At 45.5% G+C, this 20730-nt stretch overlaps 1 protein-coding gene across 1 annotated transcript in view; it reads left to right on the top strand.

Moving 5' to 3' along the window:
* Window positions 1–20730, top strand: part of Mthfd1l (methylenetetrahydrofolate dehydrogenase (NADP+ dependent) 1 like) — a 150028-nt gene that overhangs the window by 15996 nt on the left and 113302 nt on the right. Inside the window, exons 7-9 of the mRNA XM_051206011.1 lie at window positions 370–506; window positions 14173–14284; window positions 19147–19241. Coding sequence (XP_051061968.1) covers window positions 370–506; window positions 14173–14284; window positions 19147–19241 — 344 coding nt within the window. The remainder of the gene's footprint in view (window positions 1–369; window positions 507–14172; window positions 14285–19146; window positions 19242–20730) is intronic.

Below are 20730 nucleotides of genomic sequence, written 5' to 3'. Positions count from 1 at the left end.
CTCCACCTCTCATTCCTCTCAGGCCCCTCCATATCAATGCCCCTTGCAATTTCATGTTCTTTAAGAAAAGAAAACTTACTGAGTGCACTTAGTGTTGACTAAATGTATGTGGGCTGTTGACCTTTTGTAGCTTTGTGAGCCCCCACCCATGCTGGAGTATTGACTAGATTGGTCTTTTACAGGCAACCACAGCTCTTGAGAGCTCACGAGCAAAGCCTGACCTCTATTTCTTATGTCTTTCTACTCCCTCTTCTGATTCATTCCCCCAAGAAAAGATGTGTTTTAAAAGATGTTCTTCTTTCAGTTAAAGCTATCTGGGAGGAAGTTGCTGAGGTGTGATTTTAATATTGAGTTCTCATTGGTTGGTAGGCATCACCTTGGATGGAAAGAAGGTCTTGGTGGTCGGGGCTCGTGGGCCCTTGGAAGCTGCCCTGCAATACCTTTTCCAGAGAAAAGGTTCCATGACAATGAGTTCCCCGTGGGCAACACCTCAGCTCCAAGGCAAGGTAGGTCTCCCATGGGACTCTGCAACCCTGAATGGCCATATCAGAAAGGAAAAAAGGCTGGTAGTGTGTAAAGTGAGCACTGAGCAGGACGTTAGAGGCAGGATGGTGGGAGATCTTGAAGAATGAATGAAGATAATGAAAAGCAGAACTTGAGTTCAAGGCCAGCCTGGACTACAGATGAGACTGTACCTTAAAATGCAAACAAAGCAAAAATGACAAAGAGCAATTATTAACGTGAAAACAAATGCCTATGAGAGATTGTTAATAGAACCCAAAGCTGGTTCTTGGGAAAGATTAGAAAACAGACACACAGTTAGCCAAAGTAAGACAGAAGGAGCACCAGCCACAATCAGAAAAAAATGATACCCCACTACTGACTGGGCTAGTTTTAATTTCATTGCTGTAACAGACAAAGAGCAAGTTAGGGAAGGGGGGGGGGTGTTGTTTGACTTATGTCAGATTGCAGTCCATCACTGTTGGGGAAATCCGGGCAGGAACAAAAAGCATGGAATGCCAAGTGCTCAGGACTTCCCTCCTGTCCATCTCCATCTCTGTTCTGCTCTCTCTGCTTTCTCTCAGAGTCAGGCTTGGGCATTCTCCCCGGTGCGACCGTTTCTGAGGCCATTAGTTTTCACTGTGTGGTGGAGAGCATCATATCACAGCTTTCCCAGATCGTGTGATGGCCAAAGGAGACAGTTGGGTGATGGAAAGCTCTTGGCAGGCTACCTGGCTTGCAATTAGGGCTCAGTGGGTTGGAACAGTCTTTTCTCTGTCTTCTCCTCTCTCCCTTGACTTACTGAGTTTCGTGTGTTGTATGTTTAATATTTATTGCTCGTGTTTTTTACTTAATGTGTACTGAAGGAAAGTGCTAAGCATTTTTTGCTCGAGTTTATCTATGTCCAGGTTAGGTGAACGTACATGAAATAATATCTATTATAAAGGAGAAGAGGGTAGAACTATGGCTCAATTGATAAGAGTGTTTGCCTGAGCAAGCATAGAGCCCTGGGTTCAGTCCCCAGCACAGCATGCCTGATGGTGCCTGTGTGCAATCCTAGTGCTTGGGAGGTGGAGGTAGGAAAGTTGGAAGTTCAAGGTCAGCCTGGGCCAGAGACTCTGTCTCAGATTAAAGAAATAAAGCACTGCTTTCATGCTATGCATGAATAGCCATTCTAGGATATAAGACTGAGTTAAAACTGGAAAAATAGCAAGCCATCAGCACTTAACTTAGTGGTGGTTGTCAGCCATGCTCAGTACAGGGACAAAGTCCTATGTCTAAACAGTTGGGGTTAGAGATGACTACCTGCATTTGGAAAGGGGTGAAGAAGGTAATTTGGCGTGGTGACATGCCTGTAACCTGACTCAGGAGGCTGAGTCAGAAAAACTGGTTCAAGGCCAACCTTGGCTACATAGTGTAAATTTTGAGTTTAGGAGAATCATTTATTTATAAATTATAATTGAGATTTTAAAAGTCATTTATAATTTTGACCTGTTTCCTAACATTATTAGAGCCTCTTTTAAGAAAGGAAGTGTGTGTGTGTGTGTGTGTTTCTTTTTACTTTCTATCAGTGTTTTGCCTGCATGTATATCTATGTGCTACATGCCTGTGGTGCCTGCAGAGACCAGAAGAAGGTGTTGGATCCCCTAGACTGGAGTTACAGATAGTTGTGGGTCTCTGTGTGGGTGCCGGGAATAAGACCCAGGTCCCTTGGAAAAGCAAAAGCAGCCAGCACTCAATGGCTAAGCCATCCTTGCATTTCCAAGCATTTGTTTATCTTGAGAAGTTGATTCCCCATTGGCCTGTTTTCTTAATCTGGAAATGAGTGTCTAGTATGTATGTATGTATGTATGTATGTATGTATATCTCTCCATTGCTGAGATAATTTGTAAAGCTTTCCATTTTGGAAAGCAGCAATGAATAAGCACATCAACTGTGACAGTTAGGGCAGAATCTTGATTGGCAGGTTTAGTGAACTGTGTCTGTGGGATCAGCGGGGCCTGACACTATTCAGGGAGAAATCCCACAATAAGCCACTCACGAGACTGTGTCATCCAGATCAGTGCAATGAACTCCTGAACCTTCTGTTTTTTCTGTTACATGAGTTTTCTGGCTCGACAGGTCCCGCCACCCTTCTCTGCCTCAAAGAAGCACTGTTGGCCATTGGCTATGGCTTCTTATTGGCTAGCTCTGTCTTAAATACTAAACGAATTTCTATCTAAGTGTTTCCACGTGGTCTTGGCTTAGCGGGAATGCCGGACCTGCATCTCCTTAGCCGGCTACATCTCTGCAAAGAAGAGAGCGATTTTCCTGTTTGTCCCTGCTTATATTCTGATTCTGCCTAACTACATCACTTTCTGCCTGTCTGTACAGACCTCCAGAACTCTATGGTTAGCTAGTGGCAGTATCTGCCATGCTACGTCACTTACTGACTGGCCAATCAGTGTTTTATTCATCAACCAATAAGACAAACATAAACAGAAGAACATCCCCCTCAGCTTCCCTTCGCCGCCCTGCCTGAACTATCCCTGTCTGGCCTAGCTTCACACTGTGAGCTACCCACCCGTTAGTCACTCAGTAGCCTTTTGCGGGCATCAGATCTAGTGTGGCAGCTTTAGTATACAGACCTTTACTTTACTTAATAAGGACCCCAAGACATGAAAGTTGTGAATCTGGTGATTTGGATGTGGCAGGGAAAAATCTGAACAGCTTCCTTTGGGTGGAAAACTGAAAGCTATGAGTGTGTACGTGAACCCGTGAATGGTGTCAATGGAATTAGCATAATCCGTTTTGGAATATACTCCTGCCCCAGAATAATGGAGACTGCTATATGCTGAATGACATCTAAAAGTACATATTACTCACGGTAAAAGATGGGGGATGAGGAACACGTTAGAGAGTCCTACATGGAGGGCAGGGGTCTCCACCCACAGCTGGAATGGTGGCTTGGCAGGTGGGTCTTCCTGATGCCCTGCTTGCAGTTAAGACAGTTCAGGAATGTGGTCTTGAAAGGGAATGAAATCTGGCTGTGTTTTTAGTAGTCACCACTTGGGGGCAGCCTACTCAAAAAAATTCCAGGACAATTATTTTGCCGGACCCCACCTCTCTCTCTCTCTCTCTCTCTCTCTCTCTCTCTCTCTCTCTCTCAATCTCTCTCTCTCAGAGTCAAACCCTGTGCGTGCTTAGCTTGGCAGCCACTGGGTCACAGCCCCCTATTTTGCACTTTAAGACCCAGAATTTTTGGTTTGGAAGCAGTAGAGGAGGAAAATAAGCCAATAAGCCTTGCCCTGTGCTAACCAGCTGTGATGGGGAGCAAAGATGCCTTCACTGTGGTTGAATGTTTTCACAGCTGTCCGGAGACCTTGGCTGGGTGTAGCTGTATTTTTGAAAAACAGAGGCTTTTTTAGAAGTACTTTTTCTTATGAAAATAAATCACCTGAACTATTCTGTGGATGCAGCTAACCCTGACTCTTGAGAGGAGGGTTCCATAGCCGTGGTTTTTCCTAGAGAAGGGAGATGATGGGCCCTCGTTTTCACAGATCTAAGAAGTTCTCTTTAGTAGTTAATATGCATTTTCCTTCGAATTCCTTCACGTCACAGAGGTTTCGTCGTGAAGCTGAGGAACGTGGTTTTAGCCAAAAGATTGGGAAGTGACACCATCATGATCATAACTTTGTCATGTATCGTGTGTGTGTGCGCACACGTGCGTGCATGAGTGTGTGTGTGTGTGTGTGTGTGTATGTGTAGACCAGAGCACAACCTCAGACATCATCCTCAGGAGCTGTCTTCCATATGAGTTGGGGTCTGTCACTGGCCTGGAGTTCACCAAATACTCTGTGCTGGTTGACCCCAGGGATCTGCCTGTCTCTACCTCCTCCGTGGGGGGTTACAACCCCATACCGCCTTGCCAGATTCAGGTACTCACACAGATGAGCCTGTGGGAACCCTGTTCATTCAGCCCACCACGGAGGCCTTCCACAGGGCTAAGCAGAAGCCAGCACTAAGCTCTTGAACCTGAAAAAAAAGTTAGAAATCAACTCACCCCGTCTCCAATCTTGGGCATCTTGTTATAGTAGCTGCAAATGAACTCATCATACCCATGATGATTTGACTTCATGGAGCCTGACAGAGACTAGAATGGATGTCTGGTACATAGCTTTATATCTTGTGCCCACCGGAGTATGTCACTGAAAGTTAAGGAATTTGCTGACTCGCTGCCATGTTTCAATTTCAGGCTTCGAGGTGCAGTGTGCATTTCCAAACACATCGCACAATGGAGGGGAGGTTGTCTGAATGTGGTCCATGGTTTTCACTTGCTAATGAGTGAGGACCCAAGTCTTTGCCTCCCACCCTACCTTTTCCCACTTTGCTTCACACAAATGTATTTTCCCAGGCCCCTTGGCAGTAGAGTGACCGAGCTGACAAACAACCCATCATCCCATGGTTGGAAATTTGCCATGGTTGAGTGGTTCCCCTCTTTCTCACCAAGGATTTTACCTTGCTATCCAACTCCATCTGCTGTGAGACGATGCTTTGTCTCGGGTGCTTATGAGTCAAGTGGTACCCTGTCCTTGGCATCACAGAGCTCTGCTCCCTTGAGAGTTCCCCTGAAGTCATGGTTAGAGCATGGCTGGGAAATACAACCAGAAGAGCCACCAGCTGGGATGAGTCTGGTGATCCCAGCTGCTCAGGGAAGACGTGCTCTAGACACCAGAGATGTGCTTGAATTCTGAGAGGCTCATTTCTCCTCATTTCACAGAGACGCTTAGAAAACCAGTAATTACAGAAAAGAAGGGAAGCAGATCTTTTGCACTTGAAGGCTCAAATGTGTCTGGGATTTTGAAGCAAAACCCCGTTTACCACAAAGTTTAGATTTAGTGCACAGTGTGTCTCATAAAAGGGCTTAAGTGTGAACTGGACATTTCTAAATGTGTTGTGTCGTGTGTACGAAAGGCTAGGGGTAGATGGAGATGGGGTCTCCCGGCCTTCTGAGTGGACGGAGTCATCTAGTTATATGGTTGACTGGCCTTTTCACACTCCTGGACAACACTGTAGACTAATACAGGCAGCCTGTCGTCACTTTAGCTGAGTGGTGGGTCACAATTCATGCACTGTTCCATTTGTTGTCTCTGTGACGTCAAGGCTCCCATCCTATCGGACAGGACTGTCCTCATGCCCATGGAGAGAAAACTGAGGCTTGGGAGAGACTTTCTGGAGATTATAATGGTGAAGAACAGATACGTAGGGCTGGAAGGTGGCTCAGCAGTTAAGAGTGTGCATTGCTCTTGCAGGGGACCCAGGTTCAGTTCCCCACACCCAACATTCTCTTTTCTGGCCTCAACAGATCTGTGCATGTATGTGGTATGTATAAACTGATGCAGGTACACGTACATAACCATAAATAAACAAATATATCTCCTTGAGAAGAGGGAAGCTATCCTACGTTTTCCTCTCTCTGCATGCATCAAGACATTCCCGATTCTCTTTCGAGTCCCATCTCTGAACCCAGAGCATCACCCAGCTCAGCTGTGGCTCATCACAGCGACCAGGTCCAAAGCCTTAGGTTGAGCTTCCCATGTTATCATTCTGACTCGTTATGATTCCAGAGACAGGCAAGATAGGCAAGCTGAAGTAGACTTCATGTGTCTCCCTCCCCTCGGCCTTGGACTTGACCAACCCTCCTGGCTTCCTTCTAGAACACAGTGGTGTGCATGAAGGAATGGGTGGGGTGACACCTAGTCAGGGATGATGGCATGATGCCTGTCCTGTGAGGAATGGGCACCATGTAGTTTCGTGCAAAGCCAGCCTCTAGCTTCTGCAGAGCATATATTCACGGACCCTGGGGGGCGCTGGATACTCCACTTTCTTTGACAAAGTACATCCAGATGTTGGCTCCCATTCTTTTCACTTTCTTCCTCTGGCCTGATCACGTGACTTGTCAACACCAAAGCCGGGCTGACTGGAACTTTTTTAGAAGCCACAATAGCAGACTTGGTTGAGAAAGGGATTCAAACGAGAGCATATTGAAAGGAATAAGTGGAACAATGTCAATCAGCGGACTGATTAGCCTCGGATGGTTCAGGGTGCCAGCTGAGATACTGAAGTGTGGGATTTGGCGTGGCGGTCTGATAAGTCTGTGGGGGGCCAATGTAATGAAACCATCGTCTGTCTCCACCTTCCTCTTCACGGTTGCCCTCGTTTTACGTGCCCTCCCTACATCCTGTAGGCAAACTGGTTTCAGTCTTGATGGGTTATGCTGCAAGTGTTCCAAACATGGAATACATTCACTTGGTGGCGTATCAATTCGTGGGCTTGGGGGACAGTTTAAAGAACCAGAAACGGAATTGTGTTGCCTCGTTGTCTGTGGGAAACCTGGCTGGGCACTTCGGGATTTCTCCAGACTGGGGTTTTAGTTCAGCCTTCAAGCAACCCATGTGACTCTGCAGTCACCTGTGGTCAACCACAGCTGTGCCCTGAGTCATGAGAGTCCAGGTGCAGAAGTAAGGTAGTGATTGCATAGCAGAGTGCCCTCATCAGTCCTGCTGGACTCTGGGGCTGTGTTCTAAAAAAAGAAAGAAAGAAAAAAAAAAAAAAAAAAAAAAAAACAGGTCGGGAATGTCACCTTCAGGCTGCTTGCACGTGATCTGTTTTTCCGCTTCTCCGATGTGAGTGATTTCTGAGGATGTAATACATAACAAATTTAATGGCAGCTCTTCTACATAATCTGAGACTGAAGTTGTTACGAGTAGGTTTTCCCACCTGGTCCCAGAGCCATGCCAGCCCCAAATAACACACAGAGATGGTGTATTAGATATAATGCTGATGGCCTGTTACTAGCATTACTTATTGGCTAGCTCTGTCTTAAATATTAACCATTTCTATTAATCTAAGTATTTCCACGTGGTCTTATCTTACCGGAGAGGGCCCAGCATTCTGCTCTCTCGGGGTCCTACATTTTGAATCTCCTCCCTACTACTTCCTGCATCCTCCTTTTCTCCTAGTCCTGCCTATCTTGCTTTCCTATTGGCCAACAGTACTTTATTCATTAACCAATAAGAGAAACATATTTACAGAATGGCAAAGTGCCATCTGTTTGTATAGGGAGTCATTTCCTAGTCTTTTAGGCGTGCATGCAAGCTACTAGAGATCAGGTGTTAGGCTCCCCACAGGCCTGGATCCTCACCATGGCAGAGCCTAGACCCAAGTCCAGGTGGTGTGACCCCGCCTGCCATGCGTCATGACTCATCAACTCTCAGGGGAATAGATAAAGCCCAGAACGGTCCTTCACGAGAGCAGTGGCAGAAATCTGATCTGTAGAGGGGGGTTGGGAACTGGAAAGCATAAATGCTAGGAGATGCAAAGCCTCACTCCCCATCACACCATCCATGTGCCTGAATTTGAGCCTGCTGTGTCAGGCAGACACATGGTCAGCGTGAAGGAGCATCGCGGGGCTCACCATCTACCCCTCCAGAACCTTCACCACAACACACACACTCTCCCTACCCCTCCGTCTTCCTTTCTCTCTCCCTCCCCATTCTACCCTCCCCCCTTCTGCCCCGCCTTACCTTTTTTCTCAAGAGTTTGAAGAAAATAATTATGATCTTTGAAAGAATACATATTAATGAATCCGAGGCCGTGTTTTCTTCTTTTTTTTAAAAGGCCCTGTTTTCTTTTTTTAAAAAACTCATCTTCCCTAACTTCTAGGGTGTTTGTTTGTTGGTGGTGATGGGATGCAGGTATGCATGTTCATGTGTGATATTTGGGTCTCATTTTGCCCAGCCAGGCTGTCCCCAAACTTGCTCTGTAGTATCCGTTGTAGCGGTTCTCAACCTGTGAGTCTGGACTCCTTTGGGGGTTTGAACGACCCTTTCACAGGGGTCACCTAAGAGCATTTGCATATCAGGTATTTACATTACAATTCATAGCCCTAGCAAAATGACTGTTATGAAGTAGCAACGAAAATAATTTTATGGTTGGAGGTCAGCAACACATGCAGAACTATATTCAGGGGTCTCAGCATGAGGAAGGTTGAGAAACATTGCTCTGTAGCCAAAGATGACTTTGAGCTTCTCATCCTCTTCCCTTTACCTCGCAAGTTCAGGGAGTATAGATGTGTGCTACCACGCCTGATTTTATGGAATCCTGGCTTCCTGCATGCCGGATAAGCACAAAAGCAGCTGAGCTACATCCCCAGCCCTATCCAGTTGGAGATATGAAATTCCCTTCAAAGGAGACCAACTGTCTTTCTAGCATTTTTGGACACACTGCTTAGACACGACAATAGAATGATGAAGTAAGAGTTGAACTTGGGAAAGTTGAGGAAAGGGAAGGCCATTTATTATCCGTCAGGGGATGTTGGTAGATATAAAAGTATAATTCTCTGTTGCCTCTTTGGCTTGCAGTCATCGTGATTTATGAAATAAGCCTTAAGGTTTTAAAAGCTAATAATCTGTTTTACGGATCATGAGAGAGGGTAGACAACAGAAATACACACAATTCTTGCAAGGAAAAAAGTTCTTCCAGGGTGAGGTCACTGGGTGGGCACAGAGATGGGGAAATACCTCTGTTACGGCTCTCATGTTCTTATCTTGCCAAAGCCTGACGCCATCTGAATGAAACCATCTAAGCGGCTTGACATTTCAGAGTTGTTCCAGCTCTTTCCATGTTCCTCATTTTATTAACGCAGGAAAACATGGATGTTGATTCACCGATACAGAGAAGGGCCTTATGGTATTTGCTCAGTTAATTTCAGATGAAGATCTGGCACACTCAGGGTGGTATGTCCCTAGACTCAGCTAATTTCAAATCCAATGTTAGGCATTCCGAGTTTTAAAATTTTATGAATAGCCAGGGTCTCTGCTAATGAAAAATCGCACCAGCATGAACTCGCCATGTGTAGCCTGCACGTGCTACTCAAGTGAGAAGGGTGTGCATGTGTGGTTGCTATGGGAAAATTACCCATCAATTCCTTGTTGCCAGGAATGTGTTTTTGGCTTCTAGTCTATGTAACTACTGTGCGTGGTCCAACTCTCAACCTCACCCCTTTCCCTTACCCTGCAGGACCATACGCTCTCTTCCTAACCCTGTGACACATCCTGCACCATAGTCCCCTGTTACCAATTGACATCGGTACCTCCCAAAGAAGAACTTACCCTGCCTTCTGGTTCTTCCTTTCCTCAGCATGGGGGTGAGGTCCCAGCTGGCTCCCGCCTTCCCGGCTGCTCCCTGACAAATCTCAGTTTCAGCCCCGATGTCCAGTTCCCCCCCCCCCACTCCATGTCTCAGTATCACATGTCTCCTCCCTCGCTCTACCCATCCTAACCCCCCTCCTTAGAAATCTTCCTGAGACAGATCTCATACAGCACTGGTCAGTCTGACCACCACTTGCTTTTGTTACATTTTTAGGGTTATGTTTATCCAACAACAAAGAAAAACATTTTAGAAGTATACCTTAAGTGGGGTAGCAGGGAGCGTGATTCACTGTTTGCAGATTCCTAGCTTGTTACTCTTGGAGATTCAGGGACAAAAAATGAGTATTCTCACAAATTTCAAAGTTACTATTTTAAAGGATCCAAGTTGACAAGAAGGCTCTGGTTGCAGGTCTCAGAGCAGCAACAGGTTTCTCTTGTTCTAATCTCTATAGGGAGGAAATTAAGCCAAAAGAGTTGCCCATCAGCAGGTGAATAGATAATAAAAGTGTGGCAAATATATAAAGTGAGTCTAAAGAAAAATAAAATCACAAGATTTGCAGGAAAATGGATGGATTTAGAATGTATAAAATTAATAGAAGTCACCCAATCTCAGAAAAAAAAAAAAAGCAAACATACGTTCTCATGCGAATCCTAGCTTATAATGCGTTCATGTGTAAACAAACGTACCTATAATCGTTAGAAAGGAGAGCAAGAAAAGGTAATCTTTAAAAATACAAAATGCATACTGCTAAATTTACATATAGAGTATACTTTGTGTAACCCTGTTCTTTTTCACTGCAGAATGAGACTTTGGTCGTGCAGTGTTTACATGGGATTTGGGAGGGCAGTTATGGTATTGTGAGACCTGGATTTGCAGTTATATGCTTCACTGTTTGAGTACTCCTGCAGGCTGTCGTCCTTTCCAAGCACTAATACACGGAGCATAATTTATTCGTTAAACATGAATCTTGCTTATCCAAACCCTTGTCTGTTGTTAAGAAAATAGCAGCAATTTTGGAAATATTGACATTTTCTGAAACAAAAGGGACACTTCTAAAAAAAAAAAAAACAAATGTGAAGTTCTTTTTAGGAACCTCCCAGTCACATGGGGTGTTCATGGACACTTCCCTCCTTGCAAAGCACTGTGGGGAAGTATCATGGAGGCTTACAGGATGTGTAAAGCCACTGGGCCTGACGTGCCCCCTTTTTCTAGAAGTTAAAGATCATGTGAGGGGTCATATGAGTTTGGGGGGTCCTCTCCTTCCCCCATCATCCCTGTGTTTGGTGTTTGGCGTGTGACAACTGGTGGCTGAGCCATGTGATGACTGAGGAGCAGAAGTCCATCCAGACACTAAACACTAATAGAGCTACATTCCAAGATGTGGAAAGAAAATCAGTAGTCATTGGATGCTGTTTTCTCCTCATATCTCAGTGGTTTGCCCTGTGGCTCCCCCCCCCCCCCCGCCCCCATCCTGAAGACCCGGTTCTAACATCTTCACCAGGGACAGGGTTTTTACCTGCACACTCCCAGCTACCTTAAAACCAAAACAAACAAAAAAACTGAGGTGAATGAGGATTCATGTAGTCTCACTAGTATAATTTTTAAAAGTGTATCTTTGTTTTGGGGGTTTTTGGTTTTCTGAGACAGGGTTTCTCTGGAATAGTCCTAGCTGTCCTGGAACTCACTCTGTAGACCAGGCTGGCCTTGAACTCACAGAAATCTTCCTGCCTCTGCCTCCCAAGTGCTGGGATTAAAGGCATGCACCACCATCATCCGGCCCTTGTGTTTGTTTGTTTGTTTTTTGTTTTTCTTGGTTTTTTGAGACAGGGTTTCTCTGTATTGCTTTGGAGGCTGTCCCAGAACTCGCTCTGTAGACCAGGCTGGAATTACAGACAGTTGTGAACTGCTATGTTGATGCTGGGAATTGAACCCCGGTCCTTTGGAAGAACAGCCAGTGCTCTTAACCACTTGAGCCATCTCTCCAGGCTCTAAACTTTATATTCTTAATGTTCAAAAGATGTAGAAGCAAGTTCCATAACTCTCAAGTGCTAAAAAGCAAAGTTCTTCCAATAAAGCTTTCAACTTTTATAAAAAAAAAATTCTATTTATTTATTGATGGGGGGATGCCACACATGCCCACAAACACACATGCCCACGTGCCCCAGCTTGCTTGTGGAGCTCAGAAAACAACTTGTAAGAGTCATTTCTCGGCCACCATCACAGGGGCACCAGGGAACAAACTCGATCTTCCAGCTTGGTTTACACACTGAGCCATCTTATCAGCCCATCAACTGGGTTTTTGTTTTGACTGGGGGGGGGGGAATTGTTTAGTTTTGTCTTGTTTTACTTAATCCAGCTTTAATCCATCAAACCCAAGACCCTTATTTATTCCCCTCTAAAATACATTGCCAGAGAGGTGATGATGTGTCCCTTCTAGTCACGATGATGGGGCTGTTCCTACTATAGTCTTTGAATGCATTACAGTTGCTAGATAGAAAAAGGCACACCCTCATGTAACCTTCCCGACTGCATCTGCGTCCTTCCGTCCCTCCACATTTGATGCCCCCTCCCCATAAGCATCGCTGGAATAGTTTTCATGTTACCTAAACCGCACTGTACCTCCACGTACTCCAAATTAATGTTCGTGTATCTGTGTCTTATATTGTTTTAACATTTGGTCCTCTGCCCGGGGAGTGGGTGGTTCCCTCTAGCTACGCTACTCTAGTCTCCACAGGGAAAGCAATATTTTGTTATGAGGTAAAGTATCAAGCCAGGCTCTAGCCAAGGCCTTTCCCTTGTGGGGAAAGGAAGTTGGAGTGGCCAGGGAGATGATAATTCTTGAATTTGAGATCATTAAAATCTTGCCCTATCCTCAGTGGGTTAGTTATTGACCTAAGCATCTACCACGTTTTCTTTCCAGAAAGAATTAGCATCTACACTGCGATCTGGCCTAAGGGAGGAGGATTCTGCCCCTTCTGTGTGGGATTTAACTGCCCCCAGTCGCTTATTAGAGCTGCCACTTTAGCATTGTATGTGTAGGTACGTAGCCAAGGAACTGGAATAAAGTTGTCAAGATTTATAGGTAATGAAGAAAATGGATAGTATCGAGGACACCACATGTCTGAGGGGTCTTGGGAGACTAGTATGAAGCTCCGGTCCGTGTCTTTTCCCAAAATGAACACTTGAGCCTTGTTCTTCTAGACACCCTTACAAGAAGTATTTTAACGTATTCATGTTTCGCCACCCCCCGTGCAGGAAAATCTAGCAAAATGATGTTTCTTATCTGCTGCTCCGGAGCCAGGCTTAAACATTTGCATTTCCTTTGAGGCTTGCTGTGGTTGGATTTATGACACTCACTTAAGTATGTAAATGAGAAATGGCTCTTTTGAAACAGATGTTTACAATCGTCTTCCCACCAGAACACTCTTCCCCTACACATAACATCACCCACAAGTTCTAGCTGCTTTTCAGATCTGTCTACAGAAGTCATGTACAGCTTGAACTGGTCAGATTGCCGGGGATGGTGGCTCCAAGAGTCTCAGTGCGCTTTAACTGTGTCATGGCCAGGTAGAGGAGGAAGAATGGCTTCTCAGATAGTTGTTTCAGCAGAGAAACACTGCCTCCCTCCCTCGCTCCCTCTCCAGAGTGTGTGTGTGTGTGTGTGTGTGTGTGTGTGTGTGTGTGTGTGTGTACACGTGAACATAAGAGTGCGTGCATGCTGAGCTGGAGAGATGACTTGAAGGTTAAAAGCAATGGCTGCTCATCCAGAGGACCTGAGTTCAATTCCCAGCACCCACATGGTGGCTCACAACCATTCATAATGAGATCTTGTACCCTCTGCTGGCACGCAGACATGCATGCAGGCAGAACACTGCATATATACATAATAAATAAATCTTAAAAAAAAAAAAGAGAGAGTGTGTGCATGCTCATGTGAGGCCACAGAACATGTGTGGAGGTCAGGGTCTCAGTTTTCACCTTGTTTGAGACAGGGATCTCTTCCATCTTTCGCCAGTTTATGACCCAGTCTAGCTGGCCTACCAGTTTTCGGGGAATTCTGTCTCCACCTCCTAACTTGGAATACAGCTATACTCCCAGGTTTGGGGGATTTGATCCTGGGTCCTCGTGCTTGTACTGTAAGTTCTCTACATACCGAGCTAACTTCCCGATCCTCTGTTTTCTTCCTATAGAGGGGTGGGACACAGAAATGACAATACCATGTAGCGAATACACTTTGGCGGCTACCGTGAAGATGCTTTTAAAGTTCCGTTTTCTTTTTAAGATGTGTTAGTCATGCTCTGCTTATACTGAGACACGCCTATTGGTTCAGGGATTTAGTCCAGGCCCACAGCTCAGATCAAAACTCGGGGTCTTTTATTAAAATTGTCTGTGACTTTGGAGTCACGCCATATCGGAAGTCAGTCATATCTTTATGCTATAGATTGATGTGTGTGGTTTTCTCTCTTTTTCTCCTTTTAGCTTCAAGAGGCTGACATTGTGATCTTAGGCTCGCCTAAGCCAGAAGAGATCCCTGCTGCGTGGATCCCGTCAGGAGCCACTGTCCTCAATTGCTTCCATGACATCTTGTCAGGTAAAGAGCTTCACCTTGGTGGGGCAGGGGGGAAATGGTCACGTTGCTTCTTCAGGAAAGGACATGTGTCCTAGTTTGGGTTTGTATCGCTTTGAAGAGACACCATGACCATGGCAACTCTTACAAAGAAACATTTCATTGAGGGTGGCTGGCTTACAGGTTCAGGCAGGCCTAGTGCTGGAGCTGAGCGTGCTAGCTACATCTTGCAGGCCACAGGAAGTTCTTGATTGCTAAAGAACAGAATTTGCCCTACATACAGCCATTCTGTACACCATGTTAGAAGGCACGGGGACCTGTGTATTGAGTGGAACAGAGAAGCTGGTCCTTAGTCTTGGGTCCAGAAAGCAGGACCAAACAGCAACATCTTTGTGTTTTACTCAAATTTACAGAGTTATCCCACACTAAAAACGTGTTGTTTCATGTGGACTGAGGGAAAAGTCCTGAGCCGTCTCCCAGGACTTGGGGCAACAAGTTAGGTGACCCAGGGAACCTTGTGTTTTCCCTTTCTCCCTTGAGGGCCACAGTTTGTTGTAGTGGAAAGGAGGAGTATGGATCTCGGGTTATATCATTCAAAGAGAAGAAATTTTGTTGTTTTGTTTTTGAGACAGAGTCTCATTGTTTGGCCGAGGCCCACTTTATTATGAGACCCATGTCTCTATTGCCCGCTCCCCACACACATCTATCCCTGAGACATACCGCCAATTTTTAACTCATTCTTACTACATTCAGTTAGTTACCTTTTAAAGGATTTAAACCAGAGCTGGGGATGTAGCTCAGTTTGTAGTGTTCTTGCCTCTGGATTCGATCCCCATCTTACCATAAAACCTGATGTGGTGATGTACAGCTGGAATCCTGGTGCTGGGTGGGGTGGAGGCAGAGGGTCAGAAGTTTAAGGTCAGCCTCGGATACATGGGCGCCTTCTCAAAAGGAAAAAAATAAATCAACCACTTAGATTATGCACGTAGTGTCTTAATTCCTCCTTAATCTGGTCTTAAGAGGTTGCAAAGTTATATAATTCTAATGTTTCCATTATTTTCATTTCTTTATAACTTACATTCTTTAAAACAACAAAAAAGAACAGAAACTGTACGCTGTGATTTGATGGTGGGGTTCAAATGCTTGAAATGATGGCGGCCGTTCTCGAAGGCACTGTCATAAATTTTCACTAGAGGATTCCTTCTGGCTCCCTTCACTATGAGACACCATTTCACCTTACAGATTCATATATTAATAACACCCAGAAAGACATCAGGGTGTTTTGTTTAAGGTTTATTGGTGTCCAGTTTTTAGCACGTCCGGCTTTGGAGTAACTTGTCATCCTAGGCAGGAAGGCCACGAAAGAGTTGTCTGTGGATGCATAGGTTTGTGACAGAAAGTGGTCCACTGGCTGCCACTGCTGGGCTTGCCACCGCATCAAAGCAAAGTCCTGAGGTGGCGGAGCGGTGGGTGAAGTCTGTCACCCCTCCCAGAGTGATCCAGGAAGGGGCTGTTCTGACTTCCACAGGGAGCAACATAATACAGAAGCCTTGTCTCTTCTTTCTCAGTTTTTGGCCCTCATCCTTTAAAAACATTACAAACGGAATGCCGTCTTTTAAAGTGACTTGCCCCGAGAGGAGGCAGGAGTTAAACGAGAGTATCGGGTGGGAAAGTGAAAAGACCCATCCTTGCTATGGGGCAGGGCCTGCTGTAGGCTGTGGACACCCAGACTGGGGACAGCCTCCAGGTGGGTCTTTGCTTTGCACCTAAGGGGCTGAGACAGGGGTTTCCTTTCTGTGCCATTAGCATTAAAATAATCCTGAGAATGTATTCCTGCTTCACCAGGCCCCCACCCCATCTTAAAGGCTTCACATTCTCTGGAATCAATGCTCTCTCAATATTTATCCCTACTCCAGAAAGAATACAAGATTTATAAAAGCAAATCTGCCAAATAAATAAGCGTTGGTGGCTCATGCCTTTAGTCCCAGTACTCGGGAGGCAGAGGCTGGCGGATCTCTATGAGTTCTAGACAAGCCTGGTCTACAGAACTAGTAGCTAGTTCCAGGACAGGCTCCAAAGCAACACAGAGACACCCTGTCTTGAAAAACCAAAGGAACAACAACATAGCTTTAGTTGAATCTAATAGAAGGAAAAGCAAATGATACCCCAAGCATACCTGAAATTTAGACAGCCACTTCCAGAAATGTGTGTGTGTTTGTGTGTGTGTGTGTGTGTGTGTGTCTGTGTGTAACTCAGCAATAATAACTCTCTTGCTTAGTATGTGTGAATAAGATGGCAAGCCTTAGTCCACTCACTGTGCCTAAAAGGCTTGGGTCAGCCCTGCGTGTGAACATAATCAATTTGCCCAGCGTTTGTGGGCAGATCTGGTGCCCTGACACCTACAGCATCTTTTTGTAGTCACTGAATGTAGCTAATTGAGTGTAATTGAGTGTGAATTAGGGTTAGGGCCGGTCCCTGCAGAAGAGGAGGTTTGACTGGCCACAGGCTTCTGTTAGCATCTCTGGAGTTATAGCTCCCTCAACTCAAGCTTCTCATCAGCCTGTTCGTTCTTGCTGCTTTCTTCCACAAACGCCTCATGATCTTGGGTCCAGTAGTGGCATTGTATTCTCCTGGATTTATTTCCCTTCTATCCGCTATCCTTAGGTTAGTGAGGGAGGGAGGGAGGGAGGGAGGGAGGGAGGGAGGGAGGGAAGGAGGGAGGGAGAAGGAAGGAAGGATGGATGGATATTTTGCTTTGCTTAACCCTGTTCTTCAAGTTGTACATCTTGTCTTAAAGTCCTTAATGAGCCAGTTTAGATGTAGCAGCCCTCCGTGCAGCTTTCAAAACGGTAGCACAGTCTCTCTCTTCCTGAGCTCTGTGTTGTGCAAGAGCCTGAAGTGATAAGAATTCATTACTGTGTGACTGTGCCCCTCATGTTCTGAGAATATGCATTTACAAATCGATACCAGCCCATGGAACGTAGCTGACTTGATTCTCCATTGCTTAAAGACAGGAGAATGAACAGAACGTTTTTCTTTTCCATAGTAGTTGGACAGGATTTTAAGAGCAGGCCTCTAGTGGTTAAAAACAAAGAAAAACAAATCTCTCCCATCCTTTGACGCTTGTCCTTTGCCTAGCTGTGATTTATAGAGCCAAAGCATTGCTAATCTTTAAACTATACGTGGGGGATATGGTTTTCCAACACCCTTAATGAATCCAACAATAAAGCATCATGGGACACATACTCTTAAGTGTTTTGTGCAATTTCTTGCAAAGGACTGTCAGCAGAGTGGATAATTTAAGAGTCCAGTGGTCCAGAAACAGAGGAAAACTGTTTAATTCAAAAGCATTGCTCTTAGAAGCATTTTTTCCCCTCTAAAAGAGGGTACAGGTGTGTTTTCTTATGGGGAAAAAATTTATAATTGCTAACTACCTAAGAAAGTGGAATTCTTATCGATGCTCCCCAAATTTGAAATTCAGGGATGTCTGTCAGCTTTCAGTTACTGTGAAAAAGTATCAAGAAAACAATCAACCGATAAGGAAGAAAGTCTGTTTTGGTTCATGGTTTCCAAGAGTCCATTCCACGATTACCAAGGCCGCCTGTGGCAGAACGGTGCCTATGGAAGGAGTATGGCAACAAGGAGACAGAGAGAGGAAGGGTGTGGCGTCCCAAGGGCATGACCCCCGTGACCCAGCTTCCTCCCACTAGGTACCAGCTTCCTACAATGCAAACATATCCCAGCAGAGCCGCAGGCGGACGCACCAGTCCTTTCCAAGTGAGCCTTTGGGGATACCACAGACCCAAAGTAGCACCAGATAATCCCTAACAATATCCTAAGACACAATCGCTTTTGATGGAAATCGGGTCATATTTCTATGACAGAATTTTCTTTCGATAATTAAAAAACCCTAAATCCATGAGTCTGGGAAGGTGGCTCATTGTAGAAAGTGTTTGCCAGCAAAGCATCAGGACCAGACTTCAGGTCTCCATCACCTACAGAAAGCCCGGTAGAGACAGCAGCACAGCTCTGGGGGTAGAGACTAGCAGCATCAGTGAGCTCCAGGCTCAACATCACACCCGCCTCCATAAGCAGTGATCGAGGAAGACACTTCACAGCAACCTAGGTTCCTGTGTGCCTGTGGAAACACATATGTGAACACATACACGCACATGGAAAGAAACACCACATCCTTGGTATAGTGGCACATGCCTTTAATCTCACAACTTGGTTGGGGGAGGGGGGGTGGTAATGGCAGGTAAATCTGTGAATCTGAGGCTAGCCTGTTTGTTGTACATAGTGAGTTCCAGGCCAGTCAGGGCTACCTAGTGAGACCCTGTCTTAAAAGAAAACAAACAAACAAACAATCCACAGTTATTACTTTGAAAATATAAATATATAATCTGCAAGTGATATGTATGTCCTTTTGCTTTTTAATTTTGAGATGGGACAGGATTATGCTATGAAGCCTAGGATAGCTTCAAACTGTATCCTCCTGCCTCAACTACCCAAGCGCTGGGTTTTCAGGGCTGGGCTACCACATGACACTTGGGAGCTTGAAGAGACCGCCCAGGTTGCTTCTGTGTCCTTCGGTGTGAGATGCCGCCCGACCACTGTGCTTCCTCAAACCATGCCTCCATTTATCCCTGGTTAACAGCCCAAGTGGACATGGACATCCCTCTGATGTAAAATACAAAAGAAACCCAGTGACAGCCTCAAGGCTGTATCAGAGGTCACTTGCCTATAAACATTCCCCGACCTCCCAACGTCCTTGGACAACACAACACCTGATGGGCGCCGTGATTCAGTATGCCGGATTTTTGCAAGGGGCAATTGTTTGTAATGACAGTACGCTGCAAACCTTTTTCTATTCCGTGTTTTCGCAGGGAAGCTGAGAGGTGGTTCTCCTGGGGTCCCCGCCGCGAACGGACTCATCACAGAAGAGGACGTGAGTCTCCTGGCTGCAGCTCTGCGCATACAGGTTTGTTTGACGTGGCTGTTTGAGTTTGGGTGTCTTCTTAGTAGTTGCTAGTGTTTTCTGCCCATCGGGTGCAGTTTCAGACACTTCACACACCTGGGGTCAAGGGTATCTGATGTGAGGGAATGGGGGCTCACAGATGCTTTCTGCTTGCCTAACATCGTATGATCTGTGTGTGGCAGATACCCAAGGTACTCTCAAACATAACAACTCACAACTTGAAGTAGGCATTGTCCCATAGCCTCCCCGCATCAGAGACCAGGGAACTGGCTAGCTGTGTGGTTATAGCTTCGAGCTTCTCCAGTGGTTGAAATCAAGATGGCCATCCAGGGGCTTGGTTGAGGGTTGAGAACTCACTTCCGAGATAGTGCAGCTGCAGGTGGCTGTCGACATGTGACCCTGAGCCCCGCCCTTAGCTGTTATGCAGACCTCTCCACAGGGTTACTTACATTGCTGCAGCTAACTTTGAGCACCGTGAGTGACCCAAAAGCAGCAAAGGATGTGTTTGGGAGGGGGGTGCTTTCCGAAAGAAATCATATGTTGCCACTTTTTGCTTTTGGTAGAAGCAAATCACCTAGCCTCTTCAGAGAGAAAACATATCGGGCTGTTGAGAAGTTTGTAGGCATGTTTTCATGCTACCAGCTCTTAGTCTGCTGAGCATTCTGAGGATGCCAGAGCTCTCAGGGTTACATCTGTTTATCATAATTTCACATACATGTAGATGGGCATGAGTAATTCGGTTTCCATGTACGTTCCATATGACTGCAGAAGGATTGTATTAAATGGCATTACATATTGTGGAAGCTGGACACCCAAGTTCATCTTTCACACAGGCTTATGCTGTCTTCATTTTTTTTTTTTTTTTTTTTTTTTTTTTTTCCTAATTGAGATGAAGAATCCATCCACCGGCCTAGAGAGATAGATAGCTTAGTCAATAAACTGCTTGGACAACAAGCCTGAGGGGACTGAGTTTGAACCCCAGCACCCACATAAAAAGCAGGGAGCAGTGTTGTGAGTCTGTAATCCCAACATTAGAGAGGCAGAGGGACTTCTGGGACTTGCTGGGGAGACAGTACAGTTCCTGGTTCAATGACAGATCGTGTCTCAGAACTAACGTGGTAGGGCTCGAGAGGTTTAGTGGTTAGAACACTAGCTGCCTTTCCAGAGGACCTAGGCCGGTGCATGCAGATGGCAGCTCACAACCATCTGTAACTCCAGTTCCATGGGATCCAATGCCCTCTTCCAGCCTCCACAGGCATTCTGTATACATGGTGCGTAGATGATTTATGCAGGGAAAACACCCACACACATATAACAAGAATTAATCCATCAATTGTAAAAGCATAAGTTGGAGAATAATAGAAGAAACTACCTGACATTAGCCTCTGATCTCCATGTATAAGCATGCATTCATGCACAAATAAAACGTTTAAAAAAAATCAGAATAATCGTATCTGTATTTTCGTTGTCTTTTGTGAACACTTAAGCTATC

The sequence above is a fragment of the Phodopus roborovskii genome, unplaced genomic scaffold, assembly GCF_943737965.1.
Source record: "Phodopus roborovskii unplaced genomic scaffold, PHOROB, whole genome shotgun sequence".
Taxonomy (NCBI): domain Eukaryota; kingdom Metazoa; phylum Chordata; class Mammalia; order Rodentia; family Cricetidae; genus Phodopus; species Phodopus roborovskii.
Note: the sequence above shows the minus strand (reverse complement) of the source record. Positions and strands in the feature narration are given on the sequence as shown.